Source organism: Aythya marila (assembly GCF_965140915.1).
Source record: "Aythya marila genome assembly, chromosome: 25".
In the NCBI taxonomy this organism is placed as follows: Eukaryota; Metazoa; Chordata; class Aves; order Anseriformes; family Anatidae; genus Aythya; species Aythya marila.
Window position 1 is genome coordinate 2,879,775 of NC_139066.1, and position 20,158 is coordinate 2,899,932.

The following is a 20,158-nucleotide window of genomic DNA, read 5'->3' on the forward strand; positions in this document are numbered from 1 at the left end:
CCCCACCTCACCCCGGCCTAGGCTCCTACGCGAGGCCGGGGATCCGCGGCCTGCTCCGGCTCCTCCATCCCCGCCCTCGGGGCTCGCCCCCCTTGGTTCTCCCCCACCTCCTCCTATCCCCGCCGCCACCCCTCCGCCCTTCTCGGTGCCCGGGAGGCCGCGGAGCCGCCCCTGGCCTCCCCCCCCCCCTCCCGCCCGTGCCTCCGCCACCACCACCGCCGCAGCAGCAGCAGCAGCAGGTTCCCTCCCTCCTTCCTCCTCCTCCTCCTCCTCCTCCTCCTCCTCCTGCCCCCGGCGGCGGGAGCCGAGCGGTGCCCGGGGAGCGCTCGGCCCGGGCAGGAGGGGAGAGGAGCGGCGGGGCGGCGGCAGGAGCAGCGGCAGCGCCAGGTGAGAGAAGCCCCGAGGTGGAGGGGGGGGGGGGGAGAGAAAAGCGGGGGGACAGCGGGGAAAACCCCCCCCGTATCCCCCTTCCTCCGCCTCCCTCCCGGCCCCGCAGGGCCCGGAGAAGCCCCGGGGGGCTTGGGGGAGAGCCTGGGGAGGGTCCCGGCGGGGGTGCGGGGGGCTCCGGGGGTGTTGGAGAGGCCCCCCCGGGGCCGGGCCGAGCCGGGGTCACGGCGGAAGGGCCCGCGGCCTGCGTGCCCCGAGGCGGCGGGAGCGAGGCCTGGGCCGCGGCTGCTGCCCCCACCGCGAGGCCTGGAGGAGAGCAGAGCAAAAAGAGGGGGGGGGGGGAAGAGAGGTAAAAACCGCGGGGCTCCGGCCCCAGCCGCCTGAAAATCCCCCCCCAGGGGGAGGTGAAGGGGAGGCGGGCACGGCCTCCGAGGCCCCGGCCTGGGAGTTGGGGCAGCGCTGCCCCGGAGGAGGCAGGCCGAGGCGGTGCAGGCTGCTCACTCACCCATTTATTTCCTAACCCTTCTCTTTTTTATTTTTATTTTTTAATTTATTTTTTTTTGCCAGCTTGGGGTTGGAGAGGGCTTGAACATCATCCCCTCACCCCCATTTTATTTTATTTTTTAAGTCTGTCGGGGAAGGGCAGCCCCGCTGCTGGGAGGGAGGGGAGGGGAGGGGAGGGGAGGGGGCGGCTGCCAGCAGTGCCCCAGCCCAGGGCATTCCCCAGGCCCCAGCTGAAGATGGGCTCCGGTCAGAGGGTGGAAAGAGGCTCGGGAACTTGTGGCAGCCCCTTCCCGGCCCAGCATCCCCGCCCCGGGCTGCCATTCCCTCCCGGGTGGTGCCCCCGAAATGGGGGACGAGGTTGGGAGCTCTTCGACATCTCAGCCCGCACGGCCCGTCTGTCATTTTCCTCTGCACAGATTTCCTGTTTTGAAATCTAGGCTGATAGCTTTTTTAGGAGGGAGGGGGGGTGTTTGGAGCAAGTAGTAGAAATAAGGCTCCCCGATGACTGCGTTTGGTGTTCCATTAGTTTTTGAGGCTTGTTGCTGACTGGGGAGAGCTTTTGGAAATGCCCCTGGCCTGATTCACTTAGCCCCCCGTAACTTGGATCTGCAGCGTTTGGAGGAAACAGCAGGGACAAAATGGACAGTTAATAAAAGGAACAATTGTATCCTGCCTGTTCTAGAGGGCACTTGCTGCCCTTCAGGAACTTTCCTCATCGCATATGCTCTTTATACAGCAAATCTCTATCTTCCATCTCTTTTCTCTACCTTCGTCCGGGAAATGAAACTGGAACAGACATTTCTGGAAATGATGAACTTGATTGGTGCAGTTGGGAAGATGTGATTCACGGTTAAAAATGAGCATTGAAATTTGTCCCATTTTTTCACAGTTCAGTATTTGAATTGTATATTTTGTCATTTTAACCTGTTTATATGACTGCTTTTTTTTTTTTTTTTCTCCTCACCTGAACCCTTCAAATAACGGCATCCGCTCTGTCGGATTGCCAAGAGGTACCCCAGGTACATCCAGTATAAAGATGCAGATCTAAAGGTATCCGATACTTTGTAGAGTAAAAGGTGTAAATGTGCTTTATTTTTTTTCCTGTGATCCTTTTCTGGGCTTGGAAGAACCACGGCTGCTGTCAGTATTACTGTCAGTGAAATCTGGAGTTTGGGGAGACCTTGTATTTTAGGGATTGGCCAAAAATAAATTCTGGGGTGAGGAGTGTTGCTTTTTTTTTTCTCCTAGTCATGCAGCATGGATGAAAAGCTCTGAAGCCTTTAGTCATAACGCTCTAGTCCCATGTTTTCCTTTTAATAAAGCATCCAGTGGGAGAATGTGACATAATTGGTTTCTTGGATTAAGAGATCTTGAAATGGCTGGTGCTACAGATAGAAGATGAAACTCTCCAGCAGGGTTGTGGTTTAAATACAGTAATACGGTGACAAAGTCATGTTATTATGGCATGGTAATTTCGTATTTCTCCTGCAAGAAAACGCTCTCTACACAGTTCTGCTGCAAAACAGACGCTTTTGAGTCTCATTAGTGGCACGGAATGTTAAATCTCTCCTTTCCTTGCATTGCATAATCTGGCTGTTGTTCTCCCACAGCAGCAGAAATGATGGAAGAATTGCATAGCCTGGACCCACGAAGGCAGGAACTACTGGAGGCCAGGTTCACCGGAGTTGGTGTTGCTAAGGTGAGCGTAAGTACCTTCTGGAAAAGGCATGACTGCTTGTCCATCCTGCACCGCACTTTTTTTTTCATTCTACATTGATAATTTTGCTTTGCTAACAGAATGTTTTACATTGATAGTTGTGTTTTGAGTGCTAATTTGCCTGAAGTATGTTTAAGAGGAATGAAAATGGGATCTCTATGAGCAGACACTGCTATACAGAAGATTTGGGCTTCTAATTAAGTTCTTAGGAGTTGCTCCATCTTGAGGTAGCTTGCACGCCCCCCAAAACAGACAACTTTGTCTTTGGGATTGGGAATCTCATCTGTCTTTTCCTTTCTCCAAGTTTTCATTTTAGAATTGAATTTGGCCACTTGTTAGATGCAGTTTCAAGCGTATTGTGTTTGATACAGCACGTAACCAGGCTTAATATTTTCAGGAATTTGTTCATCCAGTTCTTTGTGGGTACAGTGCGCTAAAATTGTGTACTCGATTGCTTGGGACACACACAAAAAGTACTTGAAGGCAAACCCTCCTATATCAGTGATCCACAACCTGCTAGTAAAATCCCATCTTTGTCCTCACGTACAACTTCATAACTGTTCAGTAGCTGACTTTCCTGAGTAAGGCACCTAATGACAACATTCTGTGGTTGCTTGATATGCTAGCATTAAGTTGTTAGCTCTCCTGATGTCGTTGGTAGCGTTAATTGATTGTCTCTCTGAGCAATGAAATGGTGGCAGAACTCATTTTAAACTAGGTCAGTGATAGGGAGTTTATTTTTGATGAAGATACCAAGTTTTGGACTACATCAAGGTAGAAGGTAAAACACTAGTTTTGCAGTGTCATTTTTTTGGAAGCATCTTAGAATTATTTTGGAAAGAAACTTTGTAGATGTTGTATTTCTTAGAAAACATGAAAGTAAAACAACTTGAAAAACAGTTTAGTTTGAGTGTACACTTTATTTCAGTACTTCCATCTGGATTCAAACAAGGCGAAGTCCTGGAAGGGAGCATGAATAGGTAAAATGTTCAGCATTCAACTAGCATAGTAACGATGATTAATGCTAGAAGTTTGGGGGTAACTATTTCAGGTACTGAAGTAGGAGTGTGGGTTTTTTGATCTTTTTCCCACCCTTAAGACTTTTTTTTAACCTTAGGGCTTCTACAACTATTAAGTTTATGCTCCATAACGTAGTTATGATCTTGAAAGACATGTTTTATACAGCATTACAACTTTTTATGTACTTTCTCATCTGTTTCTTGCTTTTTCCCCCCCACATATGTAACTTTAACATCTTTAGCTGTACCAATAAAAATAAAGCCAAATGACTTTCTGGAATAGCTAAGACTTAGAATCACAGACACTATCATTGCTTTACAACAGTGCCAACATACTCGGTGCTCTTGAAAAATGTTAGGAATTGCTCCTTTTAAAGGAAAAGGATACGGGAAAGCAAGTCTTAATTGTTTTCTCTGTGTTTGAGCTAGAAACACTGTGTACCTCCGTAGCTCTGTATAGGTTCATATTGAAAAGCCTTTTTTTAACTAAAGCATACCAAATAATAAGGCCTCATTTCTTGAAGGTTGTACTTGGAGCAAAGCTCCTCTTTAACTGAGTTTTGTTTTTATCTGTTGTTATGCAGTATAGTGTGTAACTTTGTATTAGTCAGTAAACTGTTAAAATGCATTACACTTCAAGCAATATATATTTATTTACTTGCATACTTGCTAATTTGCAATAGATCAGCCAACCATTGATATGAATTAGCATGACTCTACTATGTTGCAGCAAGTCTTGGTTGCAATATTAATCTCAGATACTACATTCCCTCCCAGGTTGGTGCTTCAAATTCCCTCCCTACCCCCCCAAGTCTCCGTCCGTCATGCTCCGCACTGGCATTGGTAGGTCACTGTCTTAAAGGGAATGTATTGGGAAAGCTGTGATACAATTTGTATGATTCAACTAAGGTTTTTAGCCTTTTCCAATTAAATGTTTAAGGAAAGCTATGTCGAGTAAGTTAGTGCCATCTAGTGGGACTGGGACTGGCACATCCTCCTGGGATAGAAGGTATTCTGTTGCTGTTTATTGCATAAAAGGAAGAAATGTCATCTTAGATGCTCTCCTATTGGGTGAATGCGGCAGGCAGTTACAGCTCCGAGCTTCCTGCCTTCCACTGGCTTGTTGTATCACTTGGTGTGTTTGGCTAGGTTTCTTTAATGTTTAAAAATACAGGGTATATTTTGAGCCTGCGTAAAACTAACGTGCTAGTTTACGTCCTTGATATAAATGCAGCTTTAAAGCCTGTTTTCCCACCATGTTTGCAAGGATATCTGTACTCAGTTTGAAGAACGAATAAAAGTAAGCTGGCCGAGGATAAATTTTCGGTCTAGAAAATGGAATAAAAAGCTTCTAGTCATCAGAGTCACAGGATTCTAGAAGAGCTTTCCAGTAACAGTAGTAGAGGGCAGAAATCCTAAACTGTTTTGGAAGCAGCTGTGTGCTGTCACCTCCTGTGGTAGCTGAAGGCACAACCCAATGACCGAGGTCATTTGCAGTCCCAAATGCCTCTAAATTCTGTTGCAAGACTGTGATGAATTCTCTTACTTAATAGTTGGAGAATATATTTCTCTTGAAGCTTGGAGTTAATACGTGGAATTTATGAGCAAGGAATGTTTCTAGGCAACTGTTATACTCATGTGGTTCATCCAGGTCACTAGATAGCTTCAAAAAGCCAGCGATGCTTTAGATGTCTATTCTTGCCATATGGTAAAGTGCCATTCTCTCCCAAATTCACGAAGCCAGTCCTTGAATTAACACATGACTGTCTGACATCTACAAGTATTCTGCTTATCTAACTCCTGTTTGTGTTTACTTATTTAGGGCAAACCTAAGCGTGTTCAGTTGAGGCATTATTCTCAATAGTCATCTCAGGCATCTTTCCTGGGTCAATGGGTACAGAAGACAAAAAGTAGTTTATTTCTGGAGATAACGTTGTTTGGTTTTGTCTGTTCTCATCTTCTGCCTCCCTTCCCCCTGCCTGGGTGCCAGCTTTAAGATACCACACAGGTTAGCACCGAAGGATTTGTGTCTCTTCCAGAGACTTTTACTGGATAAGAATTGGAATAGGTAATTGTGCTGGATGAATTGGTGTTTGCACACAGCTTGCTTCAGGCCTAACCAGGGTGGATCATAGCTGCAGTATGCATTTCTTCTACAAATTTGGTCTTTAAAAGATTTTCAAGCTAAGCTGCATGCACCACTTCATTATAGCTAATCTAAAAAGGCTGAAATATTTCTAGAGAGAGTAACTGTCTGTCTTGCTGTAGGAATGTTGTAGGTCTGGAGGACTGTGCTGGAATTGAAGTGTTGGTGGTAGCTACTGTGCTCTGCCCTCCCTCTGTGTGGTGTCACAAAGAGGGAAATGAAAATAACCTGAATAGCGTCACTTACGTTGCAGGACATCTGCCTCCAAAAAGAGAATAAATAGAACATAAGAAAGAACAGCATTTACTCGTATTATTCTGTTGTTGCCTTTTTTGTTTGTTTTTCCCTTTTTCTGTCGTTCTGGGATGGAAAGTCTTGATTAGTTCAGTAACTACCAGTTGTTTGGTCTACTTAGCAGTGTTTTTAGCAGCAAAAGTTACTAGGTTGAGAATTAATGCATGAGCATAATTGTATCTTCCCTGGAGGGAAGCAGTGCTGCACAGTAGTCCTTGACAGGTGTCACGTGCCACCAGAAGAACTAATTAATAAGAGTTTTGAAGCTTAGAAATGAATTTATCAGCTACCACAGAAAGTGCCAGGACTTTATACCAGATACTTGAAAATTGTTTGGATGCTTCTTTGTGCATCATGACTTATTTCAAACGTGCTGTCTGGCTGCTGGAGTTCAGGAATAGTTCTCAGATCTCAGTTCTGCTTCTGCCCCTGAGCTGAGGTTCAGGGTGAGTTGTGTGACACTCGTGTCCGGTTTGCCGTCAGTAAAATAAAAATACTGGGTCTTCATTGAGGGAACTCCTGAGGTATAATGGAAGCCAAGCAAATCCTGTTGGAAATACGCTTACCCATCAGCTGTGTGGAGGTTACCTGTGAACATCCGATAGTAGATAACTTCCCGTGGCAAAAAGACAAACCTGGAACACAGAGGTGATGTGGGGATCTCATTATTGGCCATGAAGTTGATTAACATGGGACTTTCCTAGAAGCCTAGTTAAGAAGTAGTCTTTAATTCTCCCATGTGGAGTCAGCAGTAACTTTCAGTGGAATTAAGGACTGACTTTTTCCCTTTGAAATCTCTTGATTTGCTACAGAGTTCAGAATAATTTGGGCTGCATTGGCCTGAGGTAGTGAAGCACATCTCCGCCACTGAGTTAGCAAGAGAGCTTTGCAACACACGTAAACCCACATGTGAGGCTCCAGCTAGGCAGCTTGGATTCCTAGAGCTCCCTTCCAGTCTGAGGAGTTGCAGAGCACAAAATGGAGACTGGACAACAGAAGAGTTGTGGACGAGCCTGAAGGATCATTTCTGGCAGCTTGGAGAGGCTGAGGAAATGCGCGAGTCATGCAAGGCAGTATTTAGGCTTGAACAGGAGGTAGGTAAGGGAGGCCTGAGTCAGACTAACTTTGTTCCAGAAGATGTGATGGGAGCTATTATCAGGCAAAGTTGTTGCTATTGAAACTGCAGCCATTGTGCCTCCTTTGTGGCCCTCCCTGGGCTCTCGCAAAGGGAGAAATGACTAACTAGCCTGTGTAAATGGACAGGTTTTTAATTCTTGCCTTTGAGTAGGAGTCTTGAAAGGGCCTGTGAACTCTTCATCCACTTCTCAACATGGAGGTGTTGTCGTGCAGAGGTAGGCCACGGACTCAAAGCAGCAGTTGAAAGGTGAATCACAAGGGAAAAGAGCACGCCAGCTTATCTCGGAAAGAAATTCCTCGCGGAGGAGGAAGTGTGTGCTGTTCTTGTGCTTGTCATTTGGGTAAACACTATAGGAGCCATTAGCTTATTTCAGATGACCCACGTATTTCAGATTTTTGCAGGGCCCCATCATGGTTTCTCTTGACAGGGAATAGTGGGTGAGGGGGCTGGAAGCGATACCACAGAAATGCGGTATTATCCTAATAATGTCTGTGCTAGAAAAGCCAGATACCACTGAAAATGACTTCAGGAACAAAATTCATAAGCCCTTCCCTTGTGAACTATGGCATGCTCATTCCCTACTACTATTTCCCAAGCTATGTTCTGATGTCAGTATTCCTTGCTCCTGCTTGCTTGTTTTTCCCCCAAAATTCACGTTCATTCCTTTAATTCCTTTTGTGTCACGACCACTTCAAATGGTATGCTAAATTAAGTACTGAACATTTATCCAATGTCAGTTGCTGAGTTAAATATAAATAGTCAGGAATGATAAAACATAAATTTGAAGATTTTTTTAGTCCGTGCACACACTTACTCCCTCACTGTCAGCTGAGGGGCAGATGCTGAGATGTATAGCTGCTCATATCCATTGTCTAAACCTGTTGCTACCAGCAGTGGCTAACATGAGGTACTGTGTGAAACCAGATATCAAGCTGGATGAGCGTGAAAACTGTTTTGTTCTCCTCTCAGTTATGCAAGAGGAAGAGGTACAGCTGAGGACTAGGCCGTGCTCCTCAAGCATCCTCGGTATTGCATCCTTATTGCTTCAAGTGCAGCCTGTGCTAATGAACAATACGTGTTTGCATAGCCAAAACACCTCAAAACAAGACTTTTTTGCTGACAGTTTGACTCTAGCAAGATGCTTTAGCTTCTTGCCTGTAAGATAGGCCTCATACTGTACAGTAAAGGAAGTGGAAGGCTGTCTTGAAGATATGGAAGGGAAAGAAAACTTGCTCAGTGGAAATAAGTCAAAAAGTGTCTACAAGGGATTTTGCATTTGTTCGCAGTGTCAATAAACAAGGCAGTGAACTTGCTAGATATTTATAAACAACTGACAAGCTTTTCTTTCCTGATTCCATAACTAAGTACTTGGTTCCTTTCCACCCTTTCTGTTCCTGTGTTAGCTTCAATTTTATGATTTTGTTGTTGTAGTTTCTAGAGGAAGTTTTTAAAGTAAAGGGAAATTAACATTTTTGCTCTTCAAGAACTTGTGATCAGAATTGATTTTTTTTTTTTTTTTGGATCAGCACAAGAGCAAAAAGATTTGATTCCAGCTCCTCTAGAGCTGTAAATCTCACATGGAATAGTACAGGTAGTTGTGTCTTGTAAGGAAGAAAAACGTTTTTAGGTATTCTTCTGGCTGCTTGTGTTTCAGAACTTTATATTCTGATGCAAACAGACAGGATTTTTTGTATAGGTGAGGTTAAACCTCTGTTTCTGAAAAATCTTAGGATTGCTTCTAACTATAGATGGCTTTATCAGCTTATTACTCCAGGTTGCCCTGGAGTGCAGGTCAGCACCATGGCCACATGCTTTCAACCACAATGTCTCTGCGAAGCTCAGATGTGGTGCTTTGGGATAGCTGTTCTGTCACTTGCTCTCCACGTGCAAAATGGAGGCACCAAAACGTGGAAACAACTTTCACCTTGGTTATGTCAGAGCCCCAGCCTGTCCATCTGAGGCCAGCAGAGGCTAATTTGTTGGGGTGTCTTGGCCATGCTGCCGAGGTTTCAGCGCACAGGAGGAAGCAAAGGATTTTAGAGGATGTCGCTTGAGCTGTTTGTAACCAAGCTCTTTACGTAGGTGAAAAGATCAGCTTTCTATTGCCACTTGCCATCAGACAATGCATTTATTATCAAGGAGGACTTCGTGTGGATATGGTTAAGGTTGGTGTTGGCAGTTCCATTAAGTTCTGTTGGCCAAGAAATAAATCTCTGTGACAACCGGGGGCAGCACCCTCGTGAGCCATTACAATGGAGAGGTTCCGGGGCAAGCAGAGGTGCAAGCTGCTCCTCTGTATAAAAAGCCGTATAATTTGAATCAATTGCCTCGCCAAGGGCGCAAGGTAAAACATCTTAATGCTTTTGAGCTATTTGTGTGATGAGCTGAAGGGGGTGATGGTATGGCTTAAAGCATATCTGCAACATACTTCTCAGTAACTTGTGTTTGGAAGGGAACCCTGAATGTGGAGCTTCCTGAGCTGTTCAGCTGTAGGCTTTTTTTATTCCCTTGAAGCAACCCTGTCCTTTAAGGAGTAACAAACTTGCTAGTTAACATTCACAGAGTAACACGGGAGGTAAACAGAACTTGTGCTCTGTGCCATGCCTGATTGGGAACGGGGTTAGTAATAGCTAGGTTGTGTCACAAGCCTGCTTTGAGGGTGCTGTTTGTCTTATAAATGGGGAAGGGAGAACTGCCACCCTCAAAAATAATCTGTTGTGGGATTCTTCTGTGGTATTAAGGCTTCTTCGCTACCCCTCCCATAAGTCGTCTTTTCAAGTATATAATGAGAAGTGGCTTTGCCTTGAGGAAAGGTTGATTGGTGGGAAGTGGTTACTGCCAAAATAAGAATGCCAAAATAGAATGAATCTTTGGGAGAAGATGCTCACAAGTTATTAATGGAGAGTTGGCTTTATCATGTCATTCTTCCTGTTAATGCATTTCATCAGTAATTGTGAATCTTGTTTTTATATCTTTGTCAAATTTGTCTAGATTTCTTAAGTTAGGTCCGTGGGAGGATGCTTTTGTGTCAGAGCACTAGGCTAAAACAGTGACTTTGCATGATTCACTTTTCTTTCTTTTTAAAAACAACTTAAAGAGATTTTTAGAAAATAATTTTCAAAAGCGCTTGTGTACCTTAAATGTAGGTGTGTATCCAGCAGAGCCTGCGAAGATGTTAGACTCTTGTAGGTAACTGGATACTCTTTAGGTAAATCTGTTCCAGCCTCTTGGATTTGTGCTTTAGCGTGGCAGAAGCAGCTGCTTTATGGGCAGGTCAGCCTTGGGTCCATAAAAGAGCCTAGCAGGGGAGGTTATTTTATGGGTGACGATTCTACTGCTGTTAACACAACTTTCACTTGTTCATTTCTTTAGTGTGGGGGGAAAAAAGCATTAAATAAACACTTTTCAAGAAAAATCAGTGGTACTGCCAGCATCTGATAACAGCAAGGGATGCCTTGCCAGATGGAAGATACCTTTAAACTCATAGCCCAAGGTTGAGCAGATGCTTGCCTGAAGAGCTGAGCTTTGAACTAATGCTCCTCAACAAATCCAAAGTTCTGCTTCTCAAGCCAGTTGCCTTAGACCTTTGTGAATAGTGCCTTGGCTGTTTTGTGATTGTGGTTAAATAAGACGATTAGGATTTAAATGGACATAGAAACACCACTCCAAAGGCCAGATCAGTACGCTGAGAAAAGCCTGTCCAACTGGCAGTCCAGTTTCCATCTTACTCCAAATGACTTCTGGAGGTTTTTAGTGCTCTAGCACGTGTCTAGGCATTTGACCTGTGTTGCTGCTGTACCCACATGGCTTAGAGCAGCATAGTTAGCCCAGAGGTGCGGTGTGTGGTAGGGTGTGTCTGCCATGCATGGGGATCGTTTCTAACTGTCTCTGCTTGTTTTTTACTAGGGTCCATTAAATAGTGAGTCTTCCAACCAGAGCTTGTGCAGCGTGGGTTCTCTCAGTGATAAGGAACTGGAGGTAAGCAGGCATAAATACTACCGGTAACTGGGTTTTTCAAAAAGGAATTTTGTGAGAGCGAATGACAGTGGTGTGTGTGGGGGGTGTGAAAGGGACTAGCAGAAATACCTAGTCTCATTCTAACCCTGCAGCCTTCAGACCATGCTATGAAACAATCCTTCTTGAAGCTTCCAACTGCAGCAGGCAGATTTTACCCAACCCCAAAAACACAGTAATCATAAAATTCAGCTTATGAAATTGTTTTCAGCTGCATTGTGATTTGTTTGTGGCTTTTGGCTAAAGTTTAGGCCAAATAAAAAGCCAGAGAGCATTAATGGAAAAGTTTGCCTTGCCTATCAAATATGTGAGTTTGCAGAAGTCTACAAAGCTGAGCGTTTTTATGAATCACTCTGTGGAAGTGTGGAGAGGTGAAAATTGATGCTTTGTCCCTGTTTAATCTTACTGCTTTAGTGTTAACTATTTCAAAACACTTGCTAAAGCAGCTGTAAAATGAATCACAAGGTTCATCGTTTTGCTTTAAAACGCTGTGTTAATAAAATAGTGTCTCAAATTAGAGTGCATTTTCTTAAGACTTTAAAGAACTTACCACCCAATTATCAGGTAAGTTTTGGATCGCATTTCCCTCCGTTATATGGCAGTACTGATAGGAGCTGTCTGGTGAAGCTAAGTCTTTCAAGAATGAAATATCCATACAAGTGAGTACAGCTAATAGTGAAAGATTGAGTGCTAAGTCATATTTTACTTGATTTTGATAGGCTTGCGTGGAATGATTTAAATTGACCAAGCTGATGTAATCAAATCTACCATTCCTGGCTTTTCAGTCTATAAAAGATAACGTTGTGTGTAATTTTGGTTGTATAAATGTACTTAAGGGGAAGAACAACCGAATCTGAATCTCATTAATATGCTTAGAGGTCTACAGGGGCTGTGCTGGAGTCTGGTGTTACCATTGCTCCAACGCTGCTCATGAATTACTCTTTGCTCAGCAGCGAGGAGGCAATTTCATGGACTTGTACGTGTTTGGGAGCTGGTGCGACAAGTGTCTAGATCATTACAGAGTTTTCAGTCTCTCCATTCTAAAAAGTGCTTTGCAGGCATGATGGCCACCCTTCTCTTAACATCTCCTACATCATCTTACCAAAATAATGTCAGTGACCACCCAGTTGGTGACGTGGGACCATGGATGTCCAGCATTCACTGGGGCACAGCCAGATTTAGGTTCTGGCTGCGTCAGCTTTATTCTTTCTGCTATTAAAGAAGGTAGATTGATTTCTGTGCTTACTGTGTGCAAGTCTTTTGGCAGAGATCTTAAACAGGGTACTTTGGACTTTGGTTTCCAAAGAGCATGAAGCTTAGGTTTGCCACAAACTTTCTGGCCATGGCTTTCCCTCCCCCAGTGTTGTTTTGCACACTGCGGTTTTCTTTCTGCCCCTGGGCTACAGTTTAGTGGTGACTGAAGTGATTGCAGAGCTTATAGCTTGGAAATTATTTGGGACCCTTAGGGATAAGAGATGGTTTTAAAACGACATTGGCGATGGGAATGACAGATATCTTTCTTTCCAGCAGCCTTGGTAGGCTGCTTCCAGTGCTCTGCGTCCTATTGTTCTCAGCAGACTGAGCCACATCAGTGACCCTGGTGGCAGTGGAGCACCGTGCCAGGGTCCCCTCACTCTAGTGTTTCTCTGTTTTCAGCCTTGTAGGGCTAGGTGTGATGCTTCCAGAGGCTTCAAATGGTGATCTGTATCATGCCTGCCCATAAATATATCTTGGTCCAGTTCTAAGCTGCACCTTTAGGTCTCTGGCTGCTCCCAGAAGATGCAGGTGTAACTGACCCTCAGCTTCAGTGAGAGCAGATGCAAAGCAAACTGAAGTTCAGATGAAATCCATCTGCGGTGGCTTTCTCCTGGCTGCCTGCTTGGGGAGCTCTGCCTTTATTTGTGCAGGGTTGCAGATGTGCACCATGGGCAGGATAGTTCCCGTAGGCAACTGCAAACAGCTTCAGGAATGAGCAGAGCTGCAGGCAAGATGGATTGTCCTGGTAGGCCGAGAGTGGCTGCTGCGCTGTAAATCTGGATGTCTGTACTCCAACCTCTTGTCGTTGGGGCCTGTTCTCAGCCACCTTTCACCTTTTGTGCCAGCGCTGCAGTCACCCTGAAATGGTTTATGCATTGTTTTTTTTCCAAGTGTTTGGGCTTGTTCTGTTAACCGTGTGAGGTAACTGGGCAGTGGAGGCTGGCTTACTGCAGCTGAAATTAGGGAAGAAAAAAAAAAAAACAAAAACTAATTCCTAACCACGTTCTCTCCGTTCTGCAGTGCATATATCCAAAGGTAGCAGCTATTTGAGAGCTATTGTTTCTTTAAATACCAGCAGTAGAAGCGAATGCACCAGAGAACTGAAATGGCCACTGGGGATATGGAGCAGATTATTGTGTTTTGGCATTTTCTTTAAATTTTGGAATAACTGCAGAAATGTTAATTTTGAAGTATTGTTTAACAGACTCCTGAGAAAAAACAGAATGACCAGCGGAATAGGAAAAGGAAAGCAGAACCGTATGAGACCAGCCAAGGTAATCCATTCTTCTGACCCTGCTGCAGGATTTCCGAACGGTTGGTAATTTGTGCACGTTTTGCACAGTCAGTGTCCTAGGAAACTAATGGCTCTTCTCAAGGGTGTGTCAGGCAGCTTGTTATAAACTACTCCATGATGGTGTAGTTCTCTTCTGGGAGCCCTGTTGTCCTCATTGGCAGGAAAACACTCGTCTTCGGCTTATTTGCACAAACTATCCCATTTTTATGGGACAGACTGCCCAAAGGCTTAATATGGCTTCTCTGAAGTGTTGTTCTGGTCCTGTGTCACTACATATACAGCAGCCAGACTTCAAAATACAGGCTGTACTCTCTCTCTCTTATTTGAGACGTATGCCTGCCTTGTTAAAGTAGGTTCTCACCATAACAAATAGAGAACAAACTGTACTCAAGTATAAAGCAAGCAGTGCTGTCTTGAAGTACTAAGAAAAACCCAGAGCATTTCAGTCCAAGTTCAGATTTTCTAGCAAATGGGCATAGGGGCAGATTTCTAGTTCTTTTATGCTTCAAAAGAAAGTAATGAGGATTGTGTTGACAGAATGGCTTTGATAATATTATAATAAGAGAAAAGGGCTACGTTTTAATGAGCTGCTATTAAGCCACCACCAGCTATCTCTTTAACTCTTATAGGAATGCTGGTGAGAGATTTCATGTGCAGTAATTTACCTGAAGGTGAAGGAGTGGAAATACTCTTTGCTCTGCCCTCACCTTAAAGGAAAGTTTGGGAGAACCCGTGCACCATTCAGTGAGGTTTAGTGTTTTCTAAGTCCTTCAGCAAGTGCAAATGCTGTTTGATTAGATTTGACGTGTTCAAAATTGATTGTTAATTGAATTGCCAACTGTAAACCCTCCCAAAACAGCACAAGAGCAGTAACCCTGGGGCAGTGTTTTGTTTTGCAGAAGCTTTTGTTAGGATAGGTGGTGCACCTTTACACTTTGACTTCCTTTCCCCATATAGAAGTCATTTTTCAGAAAACTACTTCATGACTTCTGTACTTAAAATATCCACTCTTCATTCTTCTTCTTTCTCAGGAAAAGGCACTCCTAGAGGACATAAAATTAGCGATTATTTTGAGGTAAGCATCTTTACGTTGTTTGAGAAGTCAGAATTCACATTATGCAAAATCTGAAGATGGAGGTCTGTAGCGAGACTTCTGTTACTGATCCCTCACATTAAATAGGATCTGGGAGTCACTGATTGATTGAGGTTAACCTACAAATCTGCCTAGCTAGGGCATGTGAGACTTCAGGAAGTGGTTTTTAAGTTACTTTCTCTTTGAGCAGTTGATAAAATGGGTTGGAAGTTGACTCCACTGAAATGTGTATCTCAGGTGAGGATACTTGAGCTCTTAATGTGCAAACCTACATTGATAAAGGTCCAGTGCTGCAAAGGAATCTACCTGCCAAGTCCTGCTGATTTGAGTAGGAAGTTTCTTACAGGGTTCCCTCTTTAGAGGTAGCTTGCCATGGGAAGCTGGCATGACGTGGAATCCCCCATTCCGCATCACCACTCCATGTCCACCCCCCAAAAAAGTTTGTTCTTTATTTTACTGAATAACTTGGAGTCAGAAATTAAGTGCTTATTAGTGTTTATTGCTTTTCTGGCTTAAGTGTTTGGTAAGTATGGGGCATTGTGCAGTGCAGGAACATACAGATTGCTGAACTGATCAGTTGCCCAGCTGATTTGCTGTCTTTGACAGTGACTGGCACAAATACTTCAGTGGAGGTGCATATTTCCTACTACTTCTGTGCTGCACAGTTAGCCACTTCCTTACAGGGAATGCAATTCCTAATTCTGTACAGTAAATAATTAGTATGTAGCCAAGTATGCAAGTTTATATCATTTTTGTCTTAAAATGAGAAATGTATTCCATGTAAATGTCGATGTTTGTCTGAAATGCTTTTGCTGTTATTTTTGAAAACAGCAAATGAAATTTTGAGTTTTGCCTCCCAGCTTATCTTCAGTTTGTTTAAATGAGTCCCTAGAGCCTGTATGGCTTCATTTTTAAGATTGTGTTGGTTCTGTCTCTGTTAAATTTGCTTGAATATAGTATCTCTGTGGAATTACTGATGATCAAATATGTTGCTTTGGCCAGTTTGCTGGGGGAAGCGGCCCAGGAACCAGTCCTGGTAGAAGTGTGCCACCAGTAGCCAGATCGTCACCGCAGCATTCCTTATCCAACCCCTTACCGGTAAGCGTACTGCCTGGGGACAGTGCGGGGGGCATGGCGATGATTGGGTTGGTGGCTGTGCTTCAGACAGGTAATAAAGCGTCCTGCACGGGAAGGAAGGGTCTCTTGGTGAGTGATTTCATGTGGTCTGTATTGTTTTTCCTTTCTCGGTTTGGTTCGTTTTTCTTGTTTATTTTTTTATATCTGAAGCTGGTTTCTGGCAACAAAGCCAGATTTCTAGGAGCCTGTAACACTTTTTAGTCCGGTTGTTAATAATGTGGGTATCAGAGCTTAGAGCATGCAAGATCAATATTTTTAGCGTGCTTCGTGATTACAGATAGGGTGCTGTCCTTAATAAAAGGTGGAAGGGATGTATTTTCTTACCTTGTATTCCACTAGTGCTCATGAAATTCTGTGTGAAGTTGGGATTATCGTGTATGTTTGTATAGCACTACCACAATGATATTCTGATCTTAGTTACGCCCTTTGGGACTACAGAAAAATGTGCATAACATAGTAATATTGGGAACATCCTTTACTTCTGTCTGTATGTGACTTGAGCATTAGCAAAAGCTTGCAAAGAAATGTGTATACAAGCACGTCTGTTGCTGTCCTTTGTTAAATAATTCCATTTTGCTGCCTGAATGTTTCTGCAAGATCTGAATATGAAGGAATAACCAGTATTTTTAAGCCGTTTTAGCACAAAGCAGTTAAAGACATTTCTTTGAGCTGGTAAAGCCATATTCAGAGGCCCTGGTGCTTGATCTGTAGTTCTGAGTGTTGCCAGTGCCCTTATGTAAAATTTTTCAGCATTTGTTGTGTCTCACAGAAGCACAGAGGATGGGAAAGGTTTAGTTATACCAAAAAGCAAATGCAAAGGCTTTTCTGATTACATTATTCTGCAGAGACCTTTGCACAGTTCATGAATGTGTACCGAACTAAATCCCACCACTGAATGCTCTGATCAGAATTCAATATACGTTGCTAGATTTTTGGGAGCTTTGCATTGCTGCTTTAAGGGAGAGTTTCAGATATGGCTTCTAGATGTTTGTGACGTTTATAAAAATTAAAATATCTGGATAATTGAACATCCTTGTCTTATTAATTCACTAATACTCCTCCTTAAAGAGAACTTAATGAACGAAATAACATCTCTGTTGCAGATGAATGATATCCTAGGGACAGTTCTTTATTCCAGCAGATGAGCTACCCTTCAAGTGTTTATAATGGGATCAGTTGGTTCTTCCTTTGCTTTTCTTCTTCTCCGCTTGAATATATTGAGTAGGTAAACGTTTGACTAGGATGTTTCTCAGGTGGTGAAGACTGATGGTACAGTTAGTTTGAGCTAGGTCAGTTTGTCTCTCTCCTTACACAGATGCTCTTTGTGTTTCTTATCTTCTGTTCTTTACTCTTGCAGCTAAACTTGCAATGTTTGCATATTCATAACAAATTATGTGCATTTGCAAGATCTATCCTCTTCTTACAAACTGAGTATCAACGGTTTGAGCTAAGCCCAAAAAAATGGGGGGATGAGTGAAAACTGGAGAAGATGGAGTATCTTATCCATTGCAGATGTCAGTGTGGTCTAGGAAGTGAGCGGAGTGTTAAAATGTCTTTCACAGTGAGACAAACCTCCTCCAAACCCGTGAGTTAATGTGTGCTGTACTGGAAATTTTCTGCAATCAGAACTTGTGGAGGAATTGTACTGACTTCAGGTTGTTACCTCTCGTCTTCAAATCTCTTGACTGCTTTGAATTGCCTCGCTTCTCCCTTGATCAGAAGAATGATGTTCAGGTCTTCAGACTTTTTGCAAGGTCGCTCTCGTATACAAGCATTGTGTTGGAGGAAGAAAGAACGCTCTTGACATTTGTAATGCTAGCCAGAAAATATGCTGCAGGTTGCAATTTAGGTTTTGAGAGAAAGTGGAGCCTGACCTGACTGTTTACTTTCTATGTGGCATATGTCTGGCCTGGAGTTACGACTTGGAAGGTCTTAGATGAGTATTACCCAGGCTGCCAAGTTTTGGTGGTGTTGGGCTGGCTTTTGAAGCAAGAGCAACAAGATTCTGAGTGCTGTAATCAACATAGCTCAGATAATCCTTGTTCTTACTCATCTCAATTCCCACATCACCTTTGGAAAATGAGTGTACTGAATGAGAAAGGAGTCGGTGTTTACCTCTGCTATGCATCTCAGATCTTTTAGAAATACGGTAGCATTTTACTTAACTTGCAAGAGGTTGGTCCCTGCTTTAATTGACAGAAATGAGGCTGTGATATCTGGGTCCCAGACACGCTTAGGTTGCTGACTTAGCAGTTCAGTATTGGTTTAAATTTTAAAATGAGTCCTTAGTAACCAAAGTATTGTAACTTCACGTTGCAATGTACTAAGATATTTTGCCTCTCTGGCTCCAAAATGCAAGTATTTGCAAAGGAAGGGTGTGTGTTAACTGATGAGGAATTCTATCCAGTGTGTTCATTTGTTACGTTTTTTTTTAATTGCTAACTTCATCTACTTTTTGATGTCTGCCATTGGAACGAACATTCCAGGAATTCTGTCTGAGTTATCAGATCCTCGCCATGCTGCCTGCCCATTCCTGAGCTGCTGCTTCACTGACAACAGTTTTGGCAGAGTCAGAGAATCGCTTTTAAAAAAAAAAAAGTTCATTGTATTTTTTTTGACTATGTTACAGCGGCGAGTGGAGCAGCCGCTGTATGGGGTAGACGGCAGCACAGCAAAGGAACCACAGGAGGATCACTCTGCTCTGCCAACGCTGATGTCGGTGATGCTGGCGAAACAGCGGCTAGAGAATGAGCAGCTGGCACAGAGGGGAGGTGGCCTCTGCTTTACTTTTGTCTCGGTGAGCAGCTCTGGAAAGACTTGAATGCCAGGGGATGGTTCTAGTTAAGGGATGGGGGCATTTGAAGCAGCTCAAGTGCAGCCTGGTTTATTGATGACCAAGTCTACCATCTTCTGGTAAGTTCATCTTCCTTGTGAAGAGTTCGAGGTCCCAGGCTATCTTTGTTTAATAAAATGAGATGAGTTTTAAGTTAATGATTCAAAAGTTTTGTGTAGATCAAAATAATAGTATCTGAATGGCTAACCAAATGAGAAAAACAAAAAGAACAGAGTATAGACTTGCTTTTAGAAGCATTAGTTTTGGCCTAGCTTAATCTCAGCTGACAGAACTATACGAGGTTTTAAAAAAGCTTTGTCTTTTAGCAGATTGGGCCAGACTTCTTGAGAGGAGCTGATTCTCTTGTTTTAATGAACTAAGTCTCTAGAGCATTCTTAAAACTTAAAAGTATGGTACCCAGGCCAGCCTACACCTCCCATGTAAAGATAAGTGTATCTGCATGGGCACTAGCAGTCGTTTCGAGGAGCATATAACAATACACTAACTTTCTTTTGCAGGCCCAGCAAGGCAGCCCATCTTCTACGGGATCAGGGAACACTGAGCATTCCTGCACTTCCCAAAAACAGATTTCCATCCAGCACAAACAGTCACAGGTATAGCTTACTAGATGATACATCTCTTGGATATGAGATTTAAGCTTGGCACAGCTTGTCTTCTGCACGAGAGGGTGTCAATTGCAGGAGGCATAATGTTTCCAGTGGAAAAGAACTGGTAGTACCAACTCTGTAACTGTACATATTGAAGGTAAATCACTCTGAACTTTGTTCCTTATCCTGTAAAGGATGCTTCTCAGTTCTGCTACTGGAGTTTGCTTGATCTGTTACGAAGCTTTTCCTTGTCAATACTGTGGGCAGTTCTTCAGCTGTGTGAGAACGTGATCGGGGAGGAGTAGCTCTGGATTGCCCTGTCTCGGTTGTGTTGTATCCTGAGTGGTCTTCCTCTCCTTTAAAAGTGAAGGCGTGATGGAAAGCTAAATGGTGGTTATGGATACCTCTGTTTAAGCACTGGCTCCTGGGTGCATCCACGCTGATTACAGTACAGATATCCGCAGCTGCAAGTTCTTTGTCTTCTGCAGTTGTTAAGAGTACACCTGTGGTGTAGTTTGCCCTGCGAAGGTGGAACCTGATTTGTTCCTGACAGTGCTTCTCAGCAACTTCACTGAGCTGGAGTCGAGGAGTAGCTGCTTTGTCTGTGCCACTGTCTTTTGGTGCCTTTTATACTCTGTTAAGATTCTTCTTGTGGCTTTATGGTGAGACTTACTTTTAGCTGTGTCATCTATCTCTGTTTCATGTAAGGACATTCAG

The 20,158-nt window shown here is 43.7% G+C and overlaps 1 protein-coding gene across 7 annotated transcripts in view; it reads left to right on the plus strand.

Moving 5' to 3' along the window:
• Positions 1–20,158, plus strand: part of TLK2 (tousled like kinase 2) — a 44,749-nt gene continuing 24,591 nt past the window's right edge. The window contains exons 1-9 of one of the 7 annotated variants that reach the window (XM_082778811.1): positions 1–387; positions 2,502–2,590; positions 4,405–4,470; positions 11,112–11,183; positions 13,681–13,750; positions 14,802–14,845; positions 15,866–15,961; positions 18,630–18,797; positions 19,352–19,447. In XM_082778811.1, coding sequence (XP_082634937.1) covers positions 2,510–2,590; positions 4,405–4,470; positions 11,112–11,183; positions 13,681–13,750; positions 14,802–14,845; positions 15,866–15,961; positions 18,630–18,797; positions 19,352–19,447 — 693 coding nt within the window. In that variant the 5' untranslated portion in view covers positions 1–387; positions 2,502–2,509. Of the gene's footprint in view, positions 388–2,501; positions 2,591–4,404; positions 4,471–6,879; positions 7,162–11,111; positions 11,184–13,680; positions 13,751–14,801; positions 14,846–15,865; positions 15,962–18,629; positions 18,798–19,351; positions 19,448–20,158 lie in introns of those variants that run through there. The other 6 variants (XM_082778812.1, XM_082778816.1, XM_082778813.1 and 3 more) reach the window with 6 other exon arrangements.